At 42.2% G+C, this 22,853-nt stretch overlaps 1 protein-coding gene across 2 annotated transcripts in view; it reads right to left on the minus strand.

Annotated features, from left to right (window-relative positions):
* RABGEF1 (RAB guanine nucleotide exchange factor 1) overlaps positions 1–22,853 on the minus strand; it is a 618,943-nt gene that overhangs the window by 456,992 nt on the left and 139,098 nt on the right. The window contains exons 4-5 of one of the 2 annotated variants that reach the window (XM_069614859.1): positions 19,279–19,398; positions 1,512–1,678 (exon numbers count right to left, since the gene is read on the minus strand). In XM_069614859.1, coding sequence (XP_069470960.1) covers positions 1,512–1,678; positions 19,279–19,398 — 287 coding nt within the window. The remainder of the gene's footprint in view (positions 1–1,511; positions 1,679–19,278; positions 19,399–22,853) is intronic. The other variant, XM_069614860.1, reaches the window with a different exon arrangement.

The raw sequence follows: 22,853 nt of genomic DNA on the forward strand, positions 1-22,853 counted from the left end.
TTCGCCAAGTCACAAACCCACAAACAAATTTTGACTTGTGCTGCAATCCGGGGAATGTGGTGAGGTGTCCACATATCATGTAGCCCGTAATGTCCGGAGGGTCCCAACAGGTAACTATGCAAAATTTGGTGCAGATTTGTGAAACAGTGTGGAATTGTTTAAGGAACAATGCTTTACCACAAACACAGCCACCCACAAACTTTCACATATATGCATAGTGCTATTTCACAGTTTGACCTGCACGTTTCCTTCCTTGATTGCTCCCTTTCTTTCGCTATTTCCCTTTCTTCATTTCACCTTCTTTTCTTGCGCTCATAAGCATCAACAAATATTTAGTTTATGGCGTTTATTATGGAAATAGTCACTCTTACATAAATCCATGTGCTAGATGAAGAGTACTTTATTTGGTCTTTTGGAGAGTGATCACTAGCCATGAGAAGTCTGGTAGAGGAGGCAAGGAATCAGGGGAAGAGCTGGAAGGAGCGGTGGGCATGGAAAAAAGCTATTAGGGAGGTCTGGGGAGCACAGAAACAGAAAGGTGGAGCAGTGTTGGGAGGATTGTCAAGGGAGCAGTAATGGCGGGGTCAGCTTTGAGAGCATAGACGGACGGGACAGTGGCAATAGTGGGCCAATGGTGGGGAAAGAGCAGTTATGGGGCCAACTACCCATTGTCAGAGTAGATTAAAGCAGGAATATAGAGCTAATTGGATTGGAGTAAAACTATCTGGCCCTCTGGATCTCAAATTTTCGCACAGATCAACTCTGACTAAGACATCTGTGAGAGGTTTGGCAGAAACAGCCATCATAGTGTCTTAATTCATTCAAAGTGAAACCCAGATAACCTCTGGGAAGCCAAGTCTAGCCCATGGCATGAGTGCCCAGCAATGCGAGTGCAGTCTATAGACTGCTTATCCAAATCGCGGCAAACAAGACCGATGTATGCCGGCCCACGCACAACACATCATGCTCATGCCGGGAATGAGGAAGGAGTGAGGACCCCTGAAGTAACAGAAGACAGTGATGGATGGCTGAGGGAGAGGAGGTGGCTGTGGGAGCGCAGCAGGAAGGGGGTTGCAGCACCTGTGATGGGCGGGGGGGGTCAGGAGTACAGCACCCTGAATTGGGCATGGGGAAGGGTGGGAAGTGACTGATCTAGCAGAGGCAGCCTTTACCAGGAAGCCCTTGCACAACATCAATCTTTCACAAAGAATATTTGGATCCAGATCCCGGAAATCAGATTCTCAGTTAACATTGTATAACTCAATAAGGTGGATGGTTTGGGCTCTAGGTAAAAAAGAAATTGATTGTTGGAAGCATGCAATGGCGCAGACTCGCTCAATAACACTTGTTCAAAAAGGCATGGTTGATGGTGCAGTGTGCTCGACCAGTCTCAATACACTGATTCAGCTGCACTGAGCAGTCCTACTTTGAAAGAAGTGAGGGAATTTCCAAAATGGTTCTAGGTCGCCAGCCAATTAAAAACAGAGTAGGAAAACAACATCTATACCTACCTTTTTGTGATGCATTGCTTCTAGAAACATTTTGCACTGCTTATAAACCTCCTGGCCGGGTTTGTTGAAGGTCTTCAGAAAGTCTATGAACTCTTTGGAAACTCTGTCAGTCTCTAGGCTGACCTGTCTGTTAACAGCAGGGCTTGGAGCCTTCACATCTTGGGTCTCTGCAGTGGAAGTCAGAAAAATGTTAACATTAACAAAGTAATCAACATTGGAAACAGTTATTTTCCCCTTCTAGATACTCGGCATAAACCAAACCCTAAAGGAAGGATTACGTCTCGGCTTGCTTAGATAGACATCGCTGGAGCTTCAGCCAAGCTCCCATCCTGATCATTTCAAAAGACACTGAAAAAATATGCATATCTGAAATATTTCATTTTATGTTAAAATGCTGCAGCATACCATTTTAGAAAAATATATCATTATCTAGTTCCTCACCCCACTGATTAAAGTTATTGTCTTTCACCTATTAAAAAGGGAACAATACAGTGCGGAGAACCCAAATACGAAAAGGCCCAGTTAGGGGTTTCAGTTTTAAATTACTGGGGTTGCAAAGGGAAATATGTCTTGCAATATAGGATGTGCTTCTGATTTCCTGAGGATTTATTTTTATTTTCATTGGGCGTGTACCCAGAGTTGAATATATTTTTCTTTACTACTACAAGGCATCTGGAGATGCTCTGCAGTTGAACTGATTGCCAGTGAATAACCAGAACACTTCGGTACAGGAGAGTGGGGAAGGGGAGGGAGCCAGACACAGACCAAGATGGGCATGTTTTTTGGTAGCTCTGGCGCCAACTCCATCTCTGGGGCTGCAAGAGCTAGCATGCAGTGTTTTTAACCCTACAAACTGTGTGGTGGAAACATGCTCACCATGCAATCCATCAGATTTTGCTTGGTATTCTTCTTTGCATTTCAGTTTATTTCATTTTTATTATTAATATACATTTAGCCGAATCTTTTTTAGTTTTTCTTTGACAGCTCACTCTCTAATGTATTCAACACAGGATTGCCTTGATAGTGCAGCAGGCTCAGCAATGTAGCAGGAACACTGGGTCAGGATGAGGCAGGGGAGCCATGGGAACATGCCAGAGAGCAGAGGAGTAACGGCCCCCTATGGTGGGTCTCCAGTGGCTATTGTAGCTGTGGCAAGAGGAGGGGAGAGAGGGGCCATGCACCCAGTAGCAGGGGAGGGGGCCTGATCAGTGGGATCTGTGCTGCCTGGACGTCAAGTTATCTCACTTTTCACTGCCCAGTGACAACGCCAAATCATGCCACTGAAGGGGAAATCCATTTATTTTTTTCCAATTTCCAACTGCGCTCGAGCACGCAGTACGGCAGTGTCAAAGATAGCCCTGATGCCGATGCTGCCTATGAAGGAGAACGCATTTTATTTATTTTTATTTTATTACATTTGTTGTGCGCCCAGACCCTGAGGTATCACGGTGTAGTTACAGTTTGTTATTGCAATCTTACATTATAAATGAAGGAGGAAGGGGGAAATCTTTTTTACTAGTCGCCAGTAAGGACCTTCAGAGATCCTCCCGGTTCTGTCGAAAATAAGCTTGCAGGCATGTCTGTCCTGTAACAATAGGTATCCCACTGCTAAGAAGAGTTGCCAAAAAAAGATGGAAGGTATTCTGAAAGCCAATGAGCACAGGCTGGAGGACTGAATTTGGTCCTCTGTGAAGAGCCAACATGAAAAGTTATGACATTGTAGGGTGTTAGGATGCTGGTGTTCCCAGATCTATTGAGGGAGATCTAATCCAATCCCTCATCAACGCAACATATTCCATTACTGGGATGGCACATGGTTGATAATAGTGAACCGCTTCTGAGATAGATGGTGTATGTCATGTATTTCTCTGAGATGTGGAAAGACACATATTTGGAGGATCGTCATTCTCATAAGTGGGCTAATAAGGGGAAACAATTTGGAGTGGTCACTGTGGAAATATAGTGTTTGACCTGTCGTATGTTTGTACTAATAGACACATATGAAGATAAAAAAAAAAAGAGCCAAAGGACTGCAGTGAGAGGATTCAACTTCACAGCTATGGTGATCACACCGATTGATGCATTCTAGATCTGTGGTGATACACTATCTTTATATGAATGTCTTTGTGACAAGGCATTGAAACAATTGATGCGGGATAGAATAGATTGTACTAACAGTAGAAAAATGCTTCTGCTTATTGAGAAAGTATGCTCAACAATTGAAGTTCAAGAGTGCAGGTCTTTGCCACCGATGAGATGTTGCTTGGTTACCATGCTGTGTGGCACACTGTGGCAAAGACTGGGATTCATTTTGGATAACTTTTTTCACATTGTTGTAGTTTCATCTCGGACCAAGAGCTGTGTCTTGGAAGGGTTAAACCTAGTGAGATCTGCTGCCAAATAGTTTGATGTCCTAAGGAACCTGCTGCTTTAATAAAGAGGGACACACGCTTATGTAGGTGAATGTACTCTGTGAATTGGTTTAAGAATAGGTAATTGTATGCCACTAGGCTTCCCACTGTATACAGCATGGACAAATAGACTGGCACATCACAAATACTTTGGATGTGGGACGGCAAGGGCTAGACTTGGCAGAAGTTAAACTTGGTACACTTTCCAGGAAAGCTGCTCATGCCACAGCCTTGTTAGCAGACTATAGTCTGTAGGTTATAAAATGTGGTGAAGTATTTATTTAATGCATTTATTGGTAGCGCCCTGACCCGGAAATATCACATTGCTAATTAAGGTTTAGTACATTAAAATACATAGAAGAGGATAGTGAGGCAGTTAGGCATACTTGTTCAACAAGGCAGTTTTCAATTTTTTTCGGAAGGCAGGGTATGAGGGCTCTTCTTGGATACATGTGGGTACAGAGTTCCAGAGTGAAGGCGCTATGACAGTGAAACTTACTCCACTTGCTCTTTTCCTGGTGACTCTGGGAGTTGCCAGTGATAAGGAGGTGGATGAGCGTAGGTAGCTCAGGGTGGCACTTTTGGTGATGCGCTGGTTGAGGTAGGTGGGTGCTAGGTTGTAGATGCATCGGTAGGTGATGGATAGGATTTTGAAATCAATGCAAGCTTTAATGGGCAACCAGGGGGCCTAGCACCTCGTTTGTGAAATATGGTGTGGTTGTTTCATGCCCCAGACAACCAGAGGGTGTTATTTTGTAGGAGTTGAAATTTAGTCAGGTTTATTGTTGATGTTCCAGAAAGGATGGCATAGTCCAAATTACTACCAGCGATAACCCTTGCTAACGTAAGGCAGTTGCCAGAGGACAAGAATTTTCTGCTAAGGTTAGGATATGATAAAGGGGGGAGAGAAGTGCCAGGAGGTGAGGTTGGGTTAGGGGAGGTTGCAGGTAGCTCGAAAGTGTTGCCGGAAGTGGCTCACAAGAGCAGAGAATTGGGGACTGCAGGATTGCAAATACAGACCTGCAAGTGCAAGGAAGGCCCGGAGGCAGTGCAAGGGCAACTGGACATGCAGGAGCATGGACCCGAAGTTCAGTGAGTGGCCAGGTGACCAGTGCTTGGAGTAGTCGGGGACATCAGCAAGGGAGAGGGAGAGAGAAAGCGGAAGCAAAGAGGAAGGTCTTGACTTGCTTCCGGAACCCGGAGGTGGTCCTGCTCAACTTTGAGAGAGGCAGGGAGACTGTTCCAGAGGGAGGTCCCAGCAGAGAAAAGAGATCTTCCCCACTCTCTGTCTGGAGAAGCATCTGACCCTCAGAGTTGGAGGTGGATGAGCAGAGGGCTCGAGAAGGAAGATGCTTATTAAGAGAAAGTTGGAGGTAGTGCGGTGCCTGCCTCCAGAAAGGCTTGTGGACGATGCAAAGGGTCCTGAAATTGATCTTTGCAGCCACAGGGAGCCAGTGGATAGATTTCAGTGCTGAGGGATTCAATCCCCTGGGCTTTAGGCCAAGGCCAAATCTTGCAGTCCTGTTCTGGATAGGTTGTAAAGGGCAGAGAGTAGAGGCAGGTAGATTTAGCAAGATGTTACAGTAGTCCAGCCTAGAGAGGAACAGGGCTCTGGAGACAGTGAGCTTCTGGGGAAAAGTGAGAAAAGGAAGAATACCTCCGAGGAGGTGCAGCGGATAGTGTGACTTCTTAACAACGTCAGAAATGTGAGGAGAGAAGGAGAGGGTGGAGTAGAATAGGACCCCAAGGTTCGTAACCTCACTGGAAGGAGCAGGTAGAGGGCCCAGGATGGGCGGACAGAGAGAGAGGAAAGGAGGGAGCAGATGTCCCAATGAGGATCTCAGTCTTACTGGCATTAAGGCAGCGATCGCTGGAGGCACACCATTCCTGAAGGTTAATGAGTTTAGTGGGCAGCCGATGAAGTAAGAGCATTAACATGTTTTTGCCTAGATAGTTCAGAGTCAAGGTGGACTCCCAGGGTTTTCACATGTCTAGAGACAGGAGTAATCTTGCTGTCAATGGAGAAGGAGGCAAAGGTAGGCGCTAGGTGTTTAAGAGATTGTAGAGCATAGGTGACAGGCAGGAGCCTTGTGGGATGCCATAGGAAACAGGGATAGGGTCTGCCGGTTTCGGATCCGGCAAAGATCCTGGAAGAGCGCTCGCTAACAAAGGAATACATCTAGCTGCTTCTGAGAAGAGGTTGAATAATTAGGTGAGGTGGTGACACAGGATGTTAAGGTCAACCAGGTCGACTGCAGCAGATAGGTCCAGTAGGAGGAGAAAGGCAATCTCTCCTGCGCCCCATATGCTGTCAAGTTGGATTTGCAGGTCACGGAGGTTGGCCTCCGTACTATGTCTTGGTCTGAAGCCAGATTAACGTGAGCCAAGAAGGTTGGACTCCAGATGGGTTTGGAGTTGAAGGTATGCAGTGCGGTCAATAATTTTGAGGAGATCAGGTACAGTTGTGATTGGGCGATAGTTTGTGGCGAGGGTGGGGTCAAGTGAGAGTTTTTTGAGAAGAGGGGTGACCGACCCAAGCCTCTTTGATGGTTGTGGGGATCGAGCAGGAGGCAAAGGAAGCATTGATGAATTTTGCAATGATCCATGCGACGGAGTCTGAACACATCTTAATGATGTGGGAGGGACATGTGTCTCCTTTGCAGTTGGAGGGTTTTAGACGCTGGATGATGCCCATGACATCATCAGAAGAGACGTGGAAGAGGGGTGTGGTGGTCATGGGGTTATCAGTTACGTGGGGCAGAGGTGCAGGTACAGGCAAGAGTGAAGATTTTTTGAGGATGATTTTGTCCCCGAGGTTGTGGGTCTTGTTGGTCAAGGCAGCTTGGACCAGGAAACACCAGGCTTTGTCTTTTGGGAAGCTGGCAATGGGGGGTGCTGGGGACTCGAGCTCCTTGAAGATTTCGAAGAGCTCTTTGGTGTTGGAACTAGCTTTGCTGATCCTTGAGTTATAGATTTTCGATTTGGTGGTGATTATGATGCTAGCTTTGTATATGGACATTATGGAATGGATTACCAAAGGCAATCAGACTTCAGAGCAACTATCGAATGACAGCTATTTTTAGATAATCTCAGCAGATTCCCAGGAGAGTCAATGAATCAGTCAATTGTCCTGGCAAACTTTTGTCATCCTTGTCTAAATGTACGCGCCCGGATGCCCGCGCGCTTTGGCGCAATATAATTAAATAAAAATAAAATTCTGAGATGGTGTCAACTATAGTAATAAAAATAATAATTTGCTATTCATGTAATGCTTCCAACAAGGTTCTTTATATGGAACATTTTTATATCCAAAAACTATTATCCATCTAAAATGAGTGTTCTTTATCGACTTCAGAAGGAGGTAAGGCTGAGATGACCTTGCCGGGATTCAAATCTGCGATCTGCAGATCACACATCTCTGCATCAAGCGCTCAATCCACTGAGCTATCTTTCCATTCAGTGTTACAAATAGTGTTCAGAATCATGAAATCAGATTTCTTTACCAACCATTTTGTTTACCGCTCTTTTCTTTTTAATAAAGATGTGTGAAAACTCACCTTAGAAACAACTTTGTAAGTGACTTGTGCAAGCCCTACGTACGTTGCATTAGCCATCAGTTTTGTTTTTCTAATGTTATTTTATTTTCATTTAGCATAAAAGTAACCCAATTTTGTTCATGTGACTCATGTAATGGAAAAACTTTTCAGTATGAGTATTTGTGTTACCTTCAAGTGGTTTTATAAAGGCATCTAGGACTTCAGATGAAAATGTGATGCAAGCGTTTAGAAACGTGCTGAATTTTAGTACCCAATGAAACCAAAAGTAGAACCTCCAGAAGAAGCAGTGCAGGTGGGGCTAGGAATTGGTAGTTTGATGCCCATACTTGGGCCTGCAACTAAAAGATAAACTGGACGGTTTTCAAGCTATTTTTCAACCAGAAACAACTGTCTGGTAAAAATACAGAGTTCAATACCTAGAAAAGGCCACTCTCATAAGTAACATGCTGCAGCCGAGTATTCAAGTATTTTTCTAGCTAAAACCTATGCCCAAAAACCGGCTTAACAAAATAAAAAAAAATAAAAATAAAAAAAATAAAAAAGTGTACGCCTCCGCAATATGCATTCACCAGCTATTGGTCAAAAGTAGTCTGTGAAGGTGGTAGATGCTACTTAAATGCCCAAAATAAGTAAGAAAGCCTGGCTTTCGTGAGCACTTTTTGGGCACCAGATTTGAGGATTTCTCATTTAACACAAAGAGCGCCCCTTAGACGGTTTTAAAAAGTAGACCAAAATCGCGTGCGCGCGTGTGCTACAGCCGGCTGCTCCATCGAGATAGCAAAGACGACGCAGGGCACCCTTATCTCGCAATGCTTTGTGAAGGGGCGGAGGTCCAGTTGCAGTTTGAGACTCCTTACTTATGTTCTATGTCTAAAAGGAAAACGGTGGTCAATTATTGTTGCCAGGCTGTGGAATGAACAGTCTCAAAGACAGTTTCATTACAAAAGGATATATAACCTTTATCAACATGTGTTGTAATGCTAACAAATATATTGAATTCAAATAAACTGGAGGGGTCGAGCGCGGAGCAGTCGAGGGGCGAATCAGGAAATCTCTATATGGGAAAGTTGGATTAGTGTGGGATGACGGATACAAAGAGGTGGAAGGAGGGAGAAGACTGGTGCTGGTGGCTAAATAAAAGCTGGGTGATGGAGGTGATGTGCTGTGGGAATGAAACAGCACTGTGAAACGCTGCAGTCTATGAGGCTTTCACATCAATAGCATATTAACATGCTGTGTGATTTAACGATTTGAAGCCTTCTGTAAAAATGTATATCTGTCGATATCTAGAGACTATTCTGTACACAACATTGCACAAGGGCATACACTCGTATGTAGACCACACATTAAGTGTAAAAAATTCTAGTATACAGCAAAACGTAAAGAAATAAAGCCACATCCTTACTGTGTATTAAGCAAGAATCTCAGATTTTGTTGTCAGTACAAACAAAGGCTTTTAAGAAACTCATCTGATATCTGGCACAATTTCAGGATGAAGTACTAGCACCTTTCGGGTTACCCAAAAGCACCTATATAGATGAAGGTGAGGATAATGCTTAAAGGGGGCAGAGTCAGGTTTGACCTCGACACTACAGGTGAGTGGAGAAAAATTGTAATGAAAGAAAGCAATTAAAACGAGCTCTCGTTAAAAAACAACACAAACATACCTCCATTCATCAGGTTACTGCGCTATATTTCAGGCCAATAAGCTTTCCGTGGTTCATGTTACATACTAGAATGGACAACGGAAGGCGGTTCTTACTGTCCAAACATTATAGATGAAAACTATAGAGTGTTTACATGAGTAGGATACCCACCCTAGACTCCAAAATGGTTCAACATTGTTTTACTCAACACAGATTTTAAATAACGAGTTTCATACAATCTTTCTTGATCCTGCAGATGTGTATTTCTTCTATACCCCTGCAGTAGTCCATACAACGTTTGGAAAAATGAATGAAAACATACACCAATTACATCAATCCCCATTCCTTAATTTCTCTGTACATACGTTTCTAAAAAAGTTATTTCCTTATGTGACCTCCCCAAAAAAAATTCTGTTAGATCAACTTTCAACATGTTTGACAGTCTTACATAAAACCAGACGAACACCAAACATGGTAGTTATTCGAAAACCACAATAACAATGCTGAGATAGAATTTTTCAACCTGAGCAAAACATGCTTCCGAGTTGGTCCTAATTTATATGCATGGGACTGTTCACATATATTCTAAACAACTACTCATCTATCCAATCCAACAGGTTTCTTGTCTCTGTAAATGAGGACATTTTTCAGGGAACAGTCGATTGGGTCTAAAAAGAACCAACAGGGAAGCTAGTTAGTAACACTTAAGTGCAGACTAAAAATGGTGTCTATTACAGGACAATGTAAACTGCTTAGGTACCTTCAAGGCCATACCACGGTATCAACCTCATATATGCTTGATCCTCGACAACTCATGTTGTTCCTCCTGCGTACCCGTCAACGACAAAAGTGAAAAAACTCTCCGTTCTGTTCTAATGAGCATCATACAAATGTTAAAATCAGACACTAAAATCTGCTATGGGCCTCAGACTCTTGACCAACTGCTTGGGCTGTATCTGTGGTGTTGTGTTTACTGCGCATGGATCCCCATTTTGCCCATCATGTCGGCGTTCTGAGACTGGATTAGTCTGTGGGGGGAAGCAATCTTATTGCTCCCACTCCAGTATATGTATCTCTCCTATGTTGTATTATGTTCTATGCTTGCAAAGGTTATATGAACAGGCCGCCTTTTGTGCACTCACCTCTTTCCCATTCTAGTGGACAAATCCAGATGGGTTCGCCAGAAGCTACTGGGACTGCTGTCAATGTAACCAACTCAGCTTCAGTGTTTAAATCACTGCCGTCTCTGCTTGCACCCGACATCTTGGGTCAGCTGACGAACGTCACATGTATGTGACGCTTCATGCTTGAAAATCTAGATCGGATTCTGCAGCCATCTTGAAGTTTCTAATGTTAATATATACACCTACCACCAAAAATTATTTTCTGGTGTGACCTGGGCATTATGGGCTCTCTCAACCACCAAAGGCGAAGCTTGTGTTTCAATCACAGTAATCCCTCGTGTCCACGTTATCAGTGCACGGTTATTACCTTTCAGATACTCCACTGTGTATTCAAACTGGTTGATCAAACTCAAGACACTCTGCGGCCATCTTTTAATGTGTAATAGCATATACTAGACTGTACACTGTGAACTCCCAATTCCAGGAAAATACAAGTCAGTACTGGAACACCATGGGTTATAGAACAAAAATTACCTATTTATTGTACATAGATGTTATCATGATCTGTCTTCCACACAAAATGAACCAACATGGTACACTTGCAAGAATATTAACCTCCCTCTGACAGAGAGGGCCCGACCTCCTGTTTGAAATCATGTTTTCAATCCTGTATAGCCCCTTTGACGGGTGCAGGGAGCAAATGCTTCTTATGGATACCCCATCTTCTTGTACTCAATAGCCTATTGGTTATTCCAACAGTCCACAGCCAATACCAATGTTTTCACTTAGACCCTGTACATGACTCTTGGTCCGAAAAACGAATCTTTGTTTCAGTTCTATAATTTTTCTTTCTATTGCTTGTTGGATATTACCTGTTATTCTCTGTACGACCACTCAAACTCATCATGTTTATGTGACTTAGTATTTGACTAATGGTGCTGTCACAAGCTTATTTTTAATACAGCTCTAGTGTTCTATTCTGGTTTTCACCATCCGTATGATTTTGCCGAAATATTTTACATTTGGGCATACAATCAAATAGACCACATTCTTGGATTCACAGTTTGTAAAATCCTCTTGTGCCCATAGTTCTGAAAGACCAAGGGTGATCTCATCAGTGTGATGTTAGTGCACAAACACTACACTTCCCACAAGCGTAATGTCCTTTTACGGGTTCTAAACCCCATTAGTTAGTAATCCTTTTCTGTACCTTCATCTCTTTGGTCTTGTTCCTAATGTAATTCCTTTTTACCAATGTGATCATGTGAGCTCGGACTACCCAGAGCACAGCCTGCACACTCACAATTGGTGAGCCAGAGGTTCTAAATTATGATAATAACTTGCACAAACATGTATAGACAAAACAAAATTTAACATATGCAAAAACACTATTGAGTGTTTTAGCAAATTGAATCCTTAAGAAAAGGTTTTAACAATGGAAACAGTTATTTTGCATGTAGTACAGTCAAAACAACTGCAGACATATCTAAGTGCACAGAATTTAAGCAGCCCAATTAACAATAGTGTATACACCCACTAAAAGGGATATTCCACATCAATGAGGGTTCTATTGTAACAATCCTATGCATTTTGGGACTATGTCTCATCTTCAGGGATAAACTCTCATGCTTCCAAAAAAACAATCATACAAATACAATGTTATTCCCTAAATCAACCAATTAGGACAGTTCTAGGTTAAATCAGACAAGTTAAATAATTCAATACAGATGCCCCTCAAACCTTTCATCGAATTTCAGTTGAAGTAAACCTCATACATGGGTACCCAAAGAGAAATGGATACCGCAGACCATTCAAATTTTGATCACAACACCTGTAGAGCAGAAACCAATAAGGAAAAAGGAGTAAATAAAAAAGAATAAATAAAAAACACTCAAGAGTCAACATTTTACCACCTATCACCCATGCAATGCTCTGTGGCGTGTGTACCTGATAAGTCAGCAAAGCGGTAATTCAACATTTGCAAAGTATGTAATGTTCAAAGTCACACTAAGATCAAACATAAAAGAAGAGAAAACCCTTCAGTTATACATTGCCGTGGCCATAAATCCCCACTTAACCACATCCGTGCCAGGTGGCACAAACAAATAATTAACTTGATGCGTTCCCTGTAAAAGGGACCATGCGATCACAAATCGATCCTGGTATCACTAAAGTACACAAAAGTCAAGGTCATGCCTCAAAAGAGCAACACGTTTATCCAAATACATCAAAAAAGCATGCTGCCTTCACTTGCATCAAAGCAATCCACAGTGTAAGAATCATCCCACAATGAAGACGTATGTGTCAATACTACCCTGGAAGTATGAAGGGATTTAAATCTAAACATCTCGTACGAAAGGTAAATCCTGGTCTCAGTCCAGATACAGTAGAACAGACAGCAAAGTCACCATCTTGGAACAACTAAAAACCTTGTGTAATCCCATTCCAATTACATACAAACCTCCATATATCCCTACACTCAGTTGCCCACGGCGGGAATGCTCGGACGCCCTGGACCCCCAAAGGGATGCCAGGCGACCAATGCACCCCAGCCATGCAACTCCCACTTTTCGAATCCGTTGATTGGGTCTAAAAAGAAGCAACAAGGGTGCTAGTTAGTACCACTTAAGTGTAGACTCAAAGCTGTGTTCATTACAGCACAAACTGCTTAGGTACCTTCAATGTCATACCACACTGAATCAGCCACATATTTGCTTGATCTTAGAGAACAGTTTGTTGTTCCTCCTGTGTACCAGCCAATGACAAAAAGGCAGAAACTCACTCTTCTGTTCCAATGACCATCGCACAACTGTTTAACATACATGGAAATCTACCAGGTGCTTCAGTCTTATCAGACTGCTTGGGCTGTATTTGTGATGTTGTGTTCAGTCCGCATGAATCCCCATTTCGGCGTGAGACTGGAGTAGTCTGTGGGTGGAAACAACCTTGTTAATCCCACTCCATTACATGTATCTCTGCTATTTAAGATGGGACCCTGTTGTATTAAGTATGAAGTATATGCTTGGAAATGTTATCCCAAACAGTCCTGTTGTGCACTCACCTCTTTCCCGTTCGTGTGGATGGATTCAGTCTAAATCCAGATGTGTTCTTCAGAAGCTGCTTGGACTGCTATTAATGGAACCCCCCTATGTTTGCATACAGGAAGAGTTATGCTTTAACAAACGATTTGGTCAAAGCTGAGCATGTAGCAAAAGAGTCTGAACGGGTGGTGAGAACAGGTACTCGTCCATGCTATAACTGCCAGAATTTCAGTAATGTTATTAAGGGGAAGAGGTCTGTCCTGAATCACTCTTGCAAATGTGATGCGTCTAATGCAGTAAATGGCTTGAAGTGCCCATGTGGGATCTTTTATGTGGGTATCCCCACACGCAAGGGCAAGATGCGTTGGACAGAACATAAATCTGATATGAGGAATCCTAAATCATCCGTAGCACTACATTCTGTGGATGGGAAACACAATGTTGCACAGATGCAGTTTGTAATATTGGAACATGGGCAGGGGATATATGAGCAAGAGAGCGCAAGAGAGCGCAAGAGAGCGCAAGAGAGCGCAAGAGAGCGCAAGAGCGAGCAAGAGCGAGCAAGAGCGAGCAAGAGCGAGCAAGAGCGAGCGCTCGAGCTCTTCTGGATTAAGCATCTTGATTCATTGTCTCCGAAAAGGACGAATGCTGAATAGGATCTTTTGAGTTTTCCATAGGGTGTGGTCTTAATCCCAATATGTAAACCTAGGACAATTGTTCCGTTCTTTATGGATGTCGTCAGTGGTTCAAATTTATAGAAAGATGTCAAGCAGAACACATGTGTATAAGCTTTGGGTCCTGGAGAGGAGGGCATGTACCTTTCGAGTTTCTTTTAAAAGAAACATTTATTTATTGAGTTTTACATAGTAAAACACACGACAACAACCTCCTCCCCCTGGGCATCATCAGAGGAGATAGTCCAAATAGAGTTCCAGGTCCTGGCAGCACGATAGCCAAAGAGTCCCTACAACATATCCAGAATTCTTATTCTATGAGAGCACCATTGATGCATAAAGTCACATGGCAGAAAAGAAAGGATGAATCCCCAATCTTTTTTAAATGCCACGCTGTCCCCTTGCAGGGCCCATTCCATTGTCAAGAAATGCCAGACTTTCTGAAGCCAATTGAATTCTGTCTGGGGCTCCATTTGTTTCTATTTTTGAGTGATCACAAGCCATGCTGCAATAAGTAGGATCATCAATGCTTTCTTGTAGGATTTGGGCGAATGTTTTAAGTTTAGATCTGTGACTCCTAAGAGACACTTCCGATGGCCCAACTCTGTTGACTTTTCAATAAATTGCTCAACTGAGCCGTGATAGCGTCCAAAAAAGGTTTTGTGACCGGGCAACCCGGCCATACATGCACCCAATCTCCACTCCGCAAGCAGCCCCACCAGCAAAGTGGTGATGTGTTGGGATAAATCTTATGCAGCACTTCCGGGATGTTCCCTCGGAATATCCCCTTCAAAGATTGCGTTCCATTTTTTTAATATATTACCAATGTGGTTGTGGCCCTTGCTAAACCAATAGGTTATAAAGAGACAAAATCAGGTTCTTGTCCCACTTGTGAGTCGTAATATATTTCTCAAAACCCTGTCAATTCTCTGGAGGCCGCCTTTTCACTAACGAATTTGAAAGCCAATGCCGAAGTTGCGAGTATCGCAATCTTTCTCCCTCTTTCACCGCAAAATCCTGCTTTCAAACTATTTAATTTCTGTTCCATCCATCATGTCTCACAGCCTCATGCATCCAGCCCTTTACCAATGACTAAATGTCCCACGTTCCATACCCAGGGACAACAGGGGGTTCCCAAACAAAGGAGTGAAGGGAGCCAGTTGTGTTGATAAAACCCAGAGAGATCAACCTGTCCCAAATATTAATGCACCGAGAGCGCACACAACGAAGCCTGACATTTGTCGACCTATCCCCCCTAATTCAACCAAAGTATCCCCTCGAGTGCAGTCCGTGCAACAGCCCGATACATAGTTTGGATCGATCCACGGAAAGCCATTCTTTAACCACCAAAAGCTAAGCTGCTTCATGAGATTTCTCAATGCTTGAGGCTCAACCCGCCTCTATTGGGAGGAGCCATTAATGTTCTGAGCTATGCAACTTCTTGTTACGCCAAAGAAATACTGTCACTATCCAGTTCAGAGACAGAAAAAATGACTTAGGGAGTCGTTCCAGTAGTGCCTGAAAATAGTAAACCCTACGGAGAAAACCATCTTTATTGTAGCAATACGGTCCAATCAGGAACTAGTGAGAGGATTTCACTTCCACAAGTCGGCAGCAACGGCTTTTAACAGAGCTGGAAAATGTGCTTCGTAGGGTTGAGTGGGTGCATGGGTAACATTAACTCATAAGCTTCTAATGGCCCCCTTGGCCTAGACAAAGGGAGAGCACTTCATGCCCAGCCGGCGTGCTGTGCATCCCGCCGCTAGGTCAAGAATCTTAGACTTCTGTCTGCATATTTATTTTTAGTCTCCCCGCCTAACCCCCGCCACCCCCCCCCTAAAAACCCCAAATTCTCTAGTTAGGACATCAAGAGATGACTCGGACTGTCAAGGCTATTAACAGGTCATCAGCAAACACTACGACTTTATGTTCCTCTCCCCCAAAATTGATTGCTTTAGTAGCTTCGGAGGTCCAAATCTTAGTTAAAAGAGGTTCTAAGTACAGCACAAAAAGAAAAGGTGAGCAGGCAGGCCTGCAGCGTCCCACAAGTGAGAGGAATGCGTCTAGAAAACTGCCCATTAAACCGAAAATTTCATGGGGGGAGACTTATACTTTGTCCGTAGTATACAGAGAAAATTGGAGCCAAATCCCATGTGTTCAAACTTACTAAAGAGAAAAGACCACTCAACCCAGTTAAGCGCTCGCTTTTTCTTAGGCGACAAACACACCTAATATTATTGAATGTTAGCCTATCGGGGATAAACCTGCACTGATCAAGAGCTGCTAATGACGAGAGTAACAGAGATAAGCAACTAGCTCAAATGTCGGCATACAACTTGGCATCGATATTAATTAATGCAATGGGTCTATAAGACATGCATTGTATCGGGTCTTTCCGAGGTGTCGGAAAGATAACTACCTTTGCCTCCTCCATTGACGCGCAGATACCCCCTTCTAGCTTAAGTGTGTTAAATAGTTTAGTGAGCCATGGGGTCAATCTGGGTTTATATTTTTTGCAAAATAAGGCCGGGTAACCATCGGGACCTGGCGCCTTATTGAGCGGGAGAGAATCTATAGCCCTTGCCGTTTCTTCCTCCTTTTGAGTTTTTTATCCCATGATGTAACATGATGGTAATGGTTTTGCTTCAAGTATTAATATACACCAATATTAATTGGCTGCATGATATCATGGAAATAAACGTTCTAGGATAAGGGTCTGTGTTCATTACATCCCTGCACAGAATACATGAATACATTCGGAACTTGTCAAAGATCATAAGGGTAGAGGCTAGGATGTTATATGTATCATTGATCTCGGTTTTGAATTTCCCTTTAGTTGGCCGTTTGCTTTATTAACAGTTGAGGCTTCGATTACAACTGATAGGGACAACCTGCAGTAAACGATCATGATAGGAGTACCATTAAAAAACAGCTGACGGCCTTCTAAGACATTTGTCAAACGTTACGCTTTGGAATAAATCAATGTGTAATTATTGGGAAAAGGTTTAAAAACAGAGCACGGGGCACCAGGCTGGTTTTCCAGTCATTTGCCTCGTCGTTCATGGTACTTTGCAACAGCTGAACGTAAAAATATTAGTGACACTTACCACAAGTTACATTTACAGTTGACTTTATAGTTTATTATGTACAGGTGGATAGCTATGCTCATTGAATCGGTATATGTTAATATTTTTGACAAGCTGTCACAAGATCTACAGCGGACAGGGTAAGCAGGTGGCTGAGATAATTCAGTACTATTTATTACTCTTCTACTACGTGTTTTTATATAAGAAGACTAATCACGCTTTTCCTTTTTAGGTACGTTTGGTTACTTGAATTGGCATAAGGAGGTTAGCAACATGCAGGTGTTTTGATGTACACATAGTTGAGAGGACTTGATTAATTTCTCCTCTGACATTAATTGTACAAAGACAGTTCTATTGCCCCTCAGGAAGGATAGGGGAGATATCCGAAACATGTTGGGAAGACAAGAAAAGAAGATGTGGACATTTTAATTTTTCTTGCTAAGAATATAAAACAGTCATGTTTATGTGTAAAAAAGTAGGATGAACATTTAGGATTTAAGTAGGTGTTTTTCGTTTCAACTTTTGAGCAAGTCATTTTTGTATATGTTGAAAGAATCTGATTTGACTCACTATGGTGTGTTGAATAAATATTTTCTGAAGATCATTTGGAATCGTTTGAGGGCTGTGTCCTGTTGAAGAGTGCATCTGCTTTTCTCGTTGGGTCAATGAAATGGGGTGTATATATAGGAGCAAAAGTGTTGCCAATTAGAGGAATTTGAGATTGCAAAGTAGGGTGAATAGAGGAGAAGTAATAGGTTCCATGGGAGCAGCAGGCTGAAATGCACTGAAGACGGCTACTTTTTAAATGTGTATAAAATGACAAATTATGAAGAGTCAACAGCAAGGGGAGTGCAGCATGGGTCAACATAAGGATTTGAGGAGCGGGAGCTGAAAGTAGCTCCTGGGTAACAGGCATCAACCAGTACTACCCCTGGGGAACCAGAAGTTAGCACACAGCAAGTCACAAATCTAACTTCCACTCTATAACAGATTGTCGACTTTATGTGACCAAAAATGCTTTAAACGTCTCCAAATGTTTTAATGCTACTTTTTACACATTGCCAAACATGCAGAGTTGATGTCAAGTAGGTATGATTGAATAGCATCAGCTGGCCTGGAGAGTCAAGTGTAGCTCCTGGTAGCAATGTGTGTGCAGTTTACCAGAATCTTCTAGGCTACACGCAGCTAGCAGTAGCCAAGTAGGATGTCCGTGATTTCATTGAATTTACTTCACCTAAAAGGTGAAATCTTCATAAAAGAAATTCTTAGAATTTTATTGTTTTCCCCCTACCTTATTCTACCCACCACGCCTATTTTTTTCAAATGTACCCATTTGCACAACCAAATTTGAAGGTTTCTCATTAGGTGAAATTGGATTCAGTGAAATGTAGGTATCCCAGCTAAGTAGCTCCAAGCACCTGGTGCAGGATCAGGAAAAAAGGGAGACTGAAGGTGGTTAAGATGGAAAAATTAAGGTGGTCTTAGAAGAGGATATCAATTAGTGCTTGGGAATTATTTTCTTTGGCAGAGATGAGTGTGAAACATTGCAGTGAAGAAAAATAGTGATGAATTAGCTGGGCAGATCTAAACATAAGTGAACTTTTGACAAGCAGGTGAGTTTGCTTTTGAAATTAGGACTTAGAAATGATGTAATATGTTGAATATAGCCTAGTTTATGTTTTTTTTCTAAATCATGTCCTGCTACACATTAGTGACTAGAGTAAAGGTGCAATGATTTCCCACAGGAGTTTTTCCGACCTCAGAAATTCAAAAGGGGCCAGCTATGCACATAGTGTACTCAAACATTTTTTATTACAAAAGATCTGGTAACGGAACCTGAAAGGCACATTTGTAGTTCTAAGTAAACACCATCTAAATGTGAACATAGCTGAGAGTGTTCCAACACAATCGAGATTCTCTCATAAAATAAACCTCTCCAAGTTGTGTATTCATTCATAAGATCTACATTTAAATGTTAATGGCCAAAAATACTGCTTGCGGCATTCCTGCTCACTACGCGATACAGATGGTGGGGAGACCGGGGTAATGGGATTGCAGGGGTGGGGCACGGCTAAAAATATATTTTAAAAGACATGAATGCCACCAACAGCATTAATTGCCGTCAGCATTTTAAAAACGTTTTTCACGTAGATCCATGCGTTTAGCACTAAAGAGAGACAAATAATTCTAACTACAATAAGCAGACAGGCCACACCTAGCTGAATTACCTTCAGTGGGAGAAGTCAGATCCCAGGAGGGAGTAAAAATCTCCTTCAAGTCCCTTAGGAGGTTATCAGCATTTCGCTCCCACCCAATCTGTCCTGGCTTAAGAGTTTTCTCTTGAACAACTGAAATAAATGCAGAAGCAGCATGGAACAAGAAAAGAAAGGGAAAGGAAAATGCAGAGAGTGACAAAATGATTGGACATTACAAATGTGGATTTGGAAGAGAAAGACATTCCAAGGAATCAAAATGTTTTCCTTTAAGCAAAGCAACAATCATTGACAGACAAAAAAAACACAATGTAATTACATAGACAGGCACAGAAAAAAAAAGAAAAAAAAATACATTTAACATCTTAAGGGCTCTATCCGCCAAGGCTAGCTATGCACTCCAAATTAGTTCATGTACATTCTGCGCTTTACAAAATAAATAAAATGTGAGGCTTGGTCTCAGTATTTCAGGGCAGGGTTTTTTGTTTTTCTGCAACTACAACAAATATGGCGCAATAGGGCAGCCTTGCTTTATGCAAATATCATGTACCATGCCTTTTCACACCTCAAATGCAGTAGCTCCACCTTCTTAATAAACATTACTGTTAAGTTACAGGGAACAGATCAACCACCCCCTGCCCCCGGATCGCCCCCCCTCACCCCTGAATGCTGCCCTTCCATCCCAGGAGTCCCGAATGGTGGGGCAGGGGGGAGGGATAGAAAGATTCCAAATAGCAATCATGATATCATTCGACAGGGAAAACCAGACTTCTTTTCAAACGTATACGTCATGAGGCCAGTGAAAGGGTTAATCCAGTCATCCAAATTACTTTTTGTGGGCAGCAAACTAAATTTAACAAACCAATATTTCAAAACGTTTGATTTAGAAGGTCAGTGCTCTCCTTACAAAGGTCACATATTGAAACTTCTAGAGAAGTTGTATGCAGATCACAGACGCAGAAAATATGAATGTTTTCAAACTACAGTTATTTTTATTTTCATTTAGTTTAAACAAACTTTTGAAAAAGAACGTTTTGCTTAAAAACAACACAAAAAAAAGAAAAACACATACTAAAAAAAGGAAAGACACAAAGCTTATTAACTTTACTTGAAGTGTCTCTTTATCCTTATTTTGGTCTTAATCCGTATACATTGTCACTGGGTTACAACTATTTTACTTAATTCCTCTGTTTGTTGTTACTTGTGATCTCATTGTGCGCATTTTCTCCCTTGATTTGTTGCTGGATCAGACTCGCTTTTGGAAATGACGGGTTTCATTTCTAATTGATTCTGTAATAGATCTAAGAATCTCGTCAGCGCAATCAGCACGGAGTTGCTTTCGGTCAGGTGTAATTGCCTCCACCACTCCTCAGTGTTCAGCGTCTGATAGTTTTCCATCACCTTCCCTAAGCAGTTTTCACGTTGCATATTCAATTCGGAACACTTTAGGATAAGATGTTTTAGGTTTTCGTCTTCTTTCGCACAAAATCTACACAGTACATTTCCCTTTGGGATTAAGCGCCTGTTCCTCAGAATTTCTTTTGTTTCTATGATGTTCAGTCGGAACTTCAAGTAGTGTCTTCTCACACGTTTACACGGTGATAAAGCCAGATATTTCTGGAGTGTATTCCGTTTTTTTGCTTCTTTAGGCTGATTTCGCATGGATTTTTGTGATGCTCTTTTCTCACCAATTTTAATCCAGTCGAGATCTAGCAATTTTTTTTTTACAGAATCTGGATTAGACCAGAGTGTTGTCTCATCCGTGCCCAATTGGTTAAGTATCTCTCTACACTGTTTCCAATCTCTTAAGGCTGATTTTTTTCCTATTTTATTTCCCATCAGGATTTTGAACGTTGGCAAATTTGCTTCATCATGAGTTTTCCTGAAGAGCAGTAGTTTATTCCATATGATCCTTGCATTCAGGGTGGACATCCCTACTTCATATATGACACAGGATGTCGGCGTACTTTGGGGGTATCTGGAGGATTTTTTTCCCAAAAAATCCTTTGCATCTGGCCCATATCTTGTGGTCGCAGCCAAACATGTTCTCTGCCCCGTAGGTTAGAATCGGTGTCACTTTATTTTGATAGAATTTCTTCACTGGATTACACGTGAATATACCAAATTTCTTTTGCATTATGATTCCTTGTGAGGTAAGTTGTCTGCAGCTATTTAAGATTTTTTTCATTATCGGTTCGTCGTTTACGCTGAAGTTGATTAATGTGCCTAGATATCTTGTATAATGTACTTTTTCCAGTTTTGTCTTTCCCACGAACCAACTTGTACTGTACTTCAGTGGCTTCCTTCCTCTTGTTTTCCAGGACTAGGATTTCCGATTTAGCTACATTTATCTCTAGCCCGAGATCTTCTGTATAGGTCTTTAATGCTGTTAATTTGCGCTGCAAACTGATTGGTGTACGATCTAAGATCACCATATCGTCGGCGTATAGGATGTGATGTAACTGGAATCCATTAATGCTTGGCGGGAATGAGATCACGGTTGCCAGGGCTTTTTCCACTTCTGAGATGTAAAAGTTGAACAGGGTCGCCCCTAGTGGGCACCCCTGTTTTACATCTCTCTCTGTGGGAATTGGTTTTCATAAATTTCCTTTGCCATCTAACCGTACTTGAATGTAGGTGTCGGAATAAAGTTCCTTGATGGCAGCAATTAGACTCTCATGGCAACCTCTTTCCTTTAATTTGCACCACAAGATTTTTCTATTTACTCCATCAAACGCATTTGCCATGTCGATAAATGCTAGGTAGATTTTCTGACCTGCTCGGATGGCATCGATTTTCAATAAGTTTAGTATTAGGAGGTTCGTGCTGCATCCCACTCCTTTAACAAACCCGGACTGGCGCTCATCATATATTGATCCAGGTTGTTAGTTGGTCAAGGAGTTGGGTTGCAAACACTTTTCCTACAACGTCAAGGAAGGCTATGGGCCGATAGTTTGCCGGGTCAGAGCGCAGACCTTTCTTGAATATCGGCACAATGATCCCCGATTTCCAGGTTGCGGGAATCCTTCCTTTTATTATTGCCTGGAATAGGATGTCACAAAATTCGGACCATTCTTCAATATTTTCTTTTAGGTCCGCATTGGAAAGTCCGTCGAGTCCTGCCGCTGTAGATGCGCTACTCCTTTGAATTGAAGATCGAATGTCCGCTTTGTCTATTTCAATTTCCCATGGTACTTTTTTTTGGCACTCAGTTTTACATGTGCTTTCTCTTCTTTTGAATAGGTTTTTATAGTGGCGTTCCCAGTCGTTTTCTGTTACCATATTCGTTATTATGGCTTTTTCTGAGTTGGTCGATTCATTTATTAGGGCCCATAAGCCTCAGGAGTTCTTTTGATTCAGTGCCTTCAGAATTATTTCGGCATCGCTTTGCTCCATCTTTGCTCTGTGTTGTTTACACCAGTTGTTATATTGGTTCTTCGCTTTTTTTATTGAGCCTTGAATCAATTCTCCTTTTGTCGCAAGAATTTCTCTTAAGGTTTTCCTTAATTCTCTTCTTTCTCGCTACTTCTGGGTCATACGCATGCTTTCGATAGTTTTGAATCCTTTGAGAGAACTTATTTTCGGTTTTG

This window comes from Ambystoma mexicanum, chromosome 9 (assembly GCF_040938575.1).
Source record: "Ambystoma mexicanum isolate Mex_15411 chromosome 9, UKY_AmexF1_1, whole genome shotgun sequence".
Taxonomy (NCBI): domain Eukaryota; kingdom Metazoa; phylum Chordata; class Amphibia; order Caudata; family Ambystomatidae; genus Ambystoma; species Ambystoma mexicanum.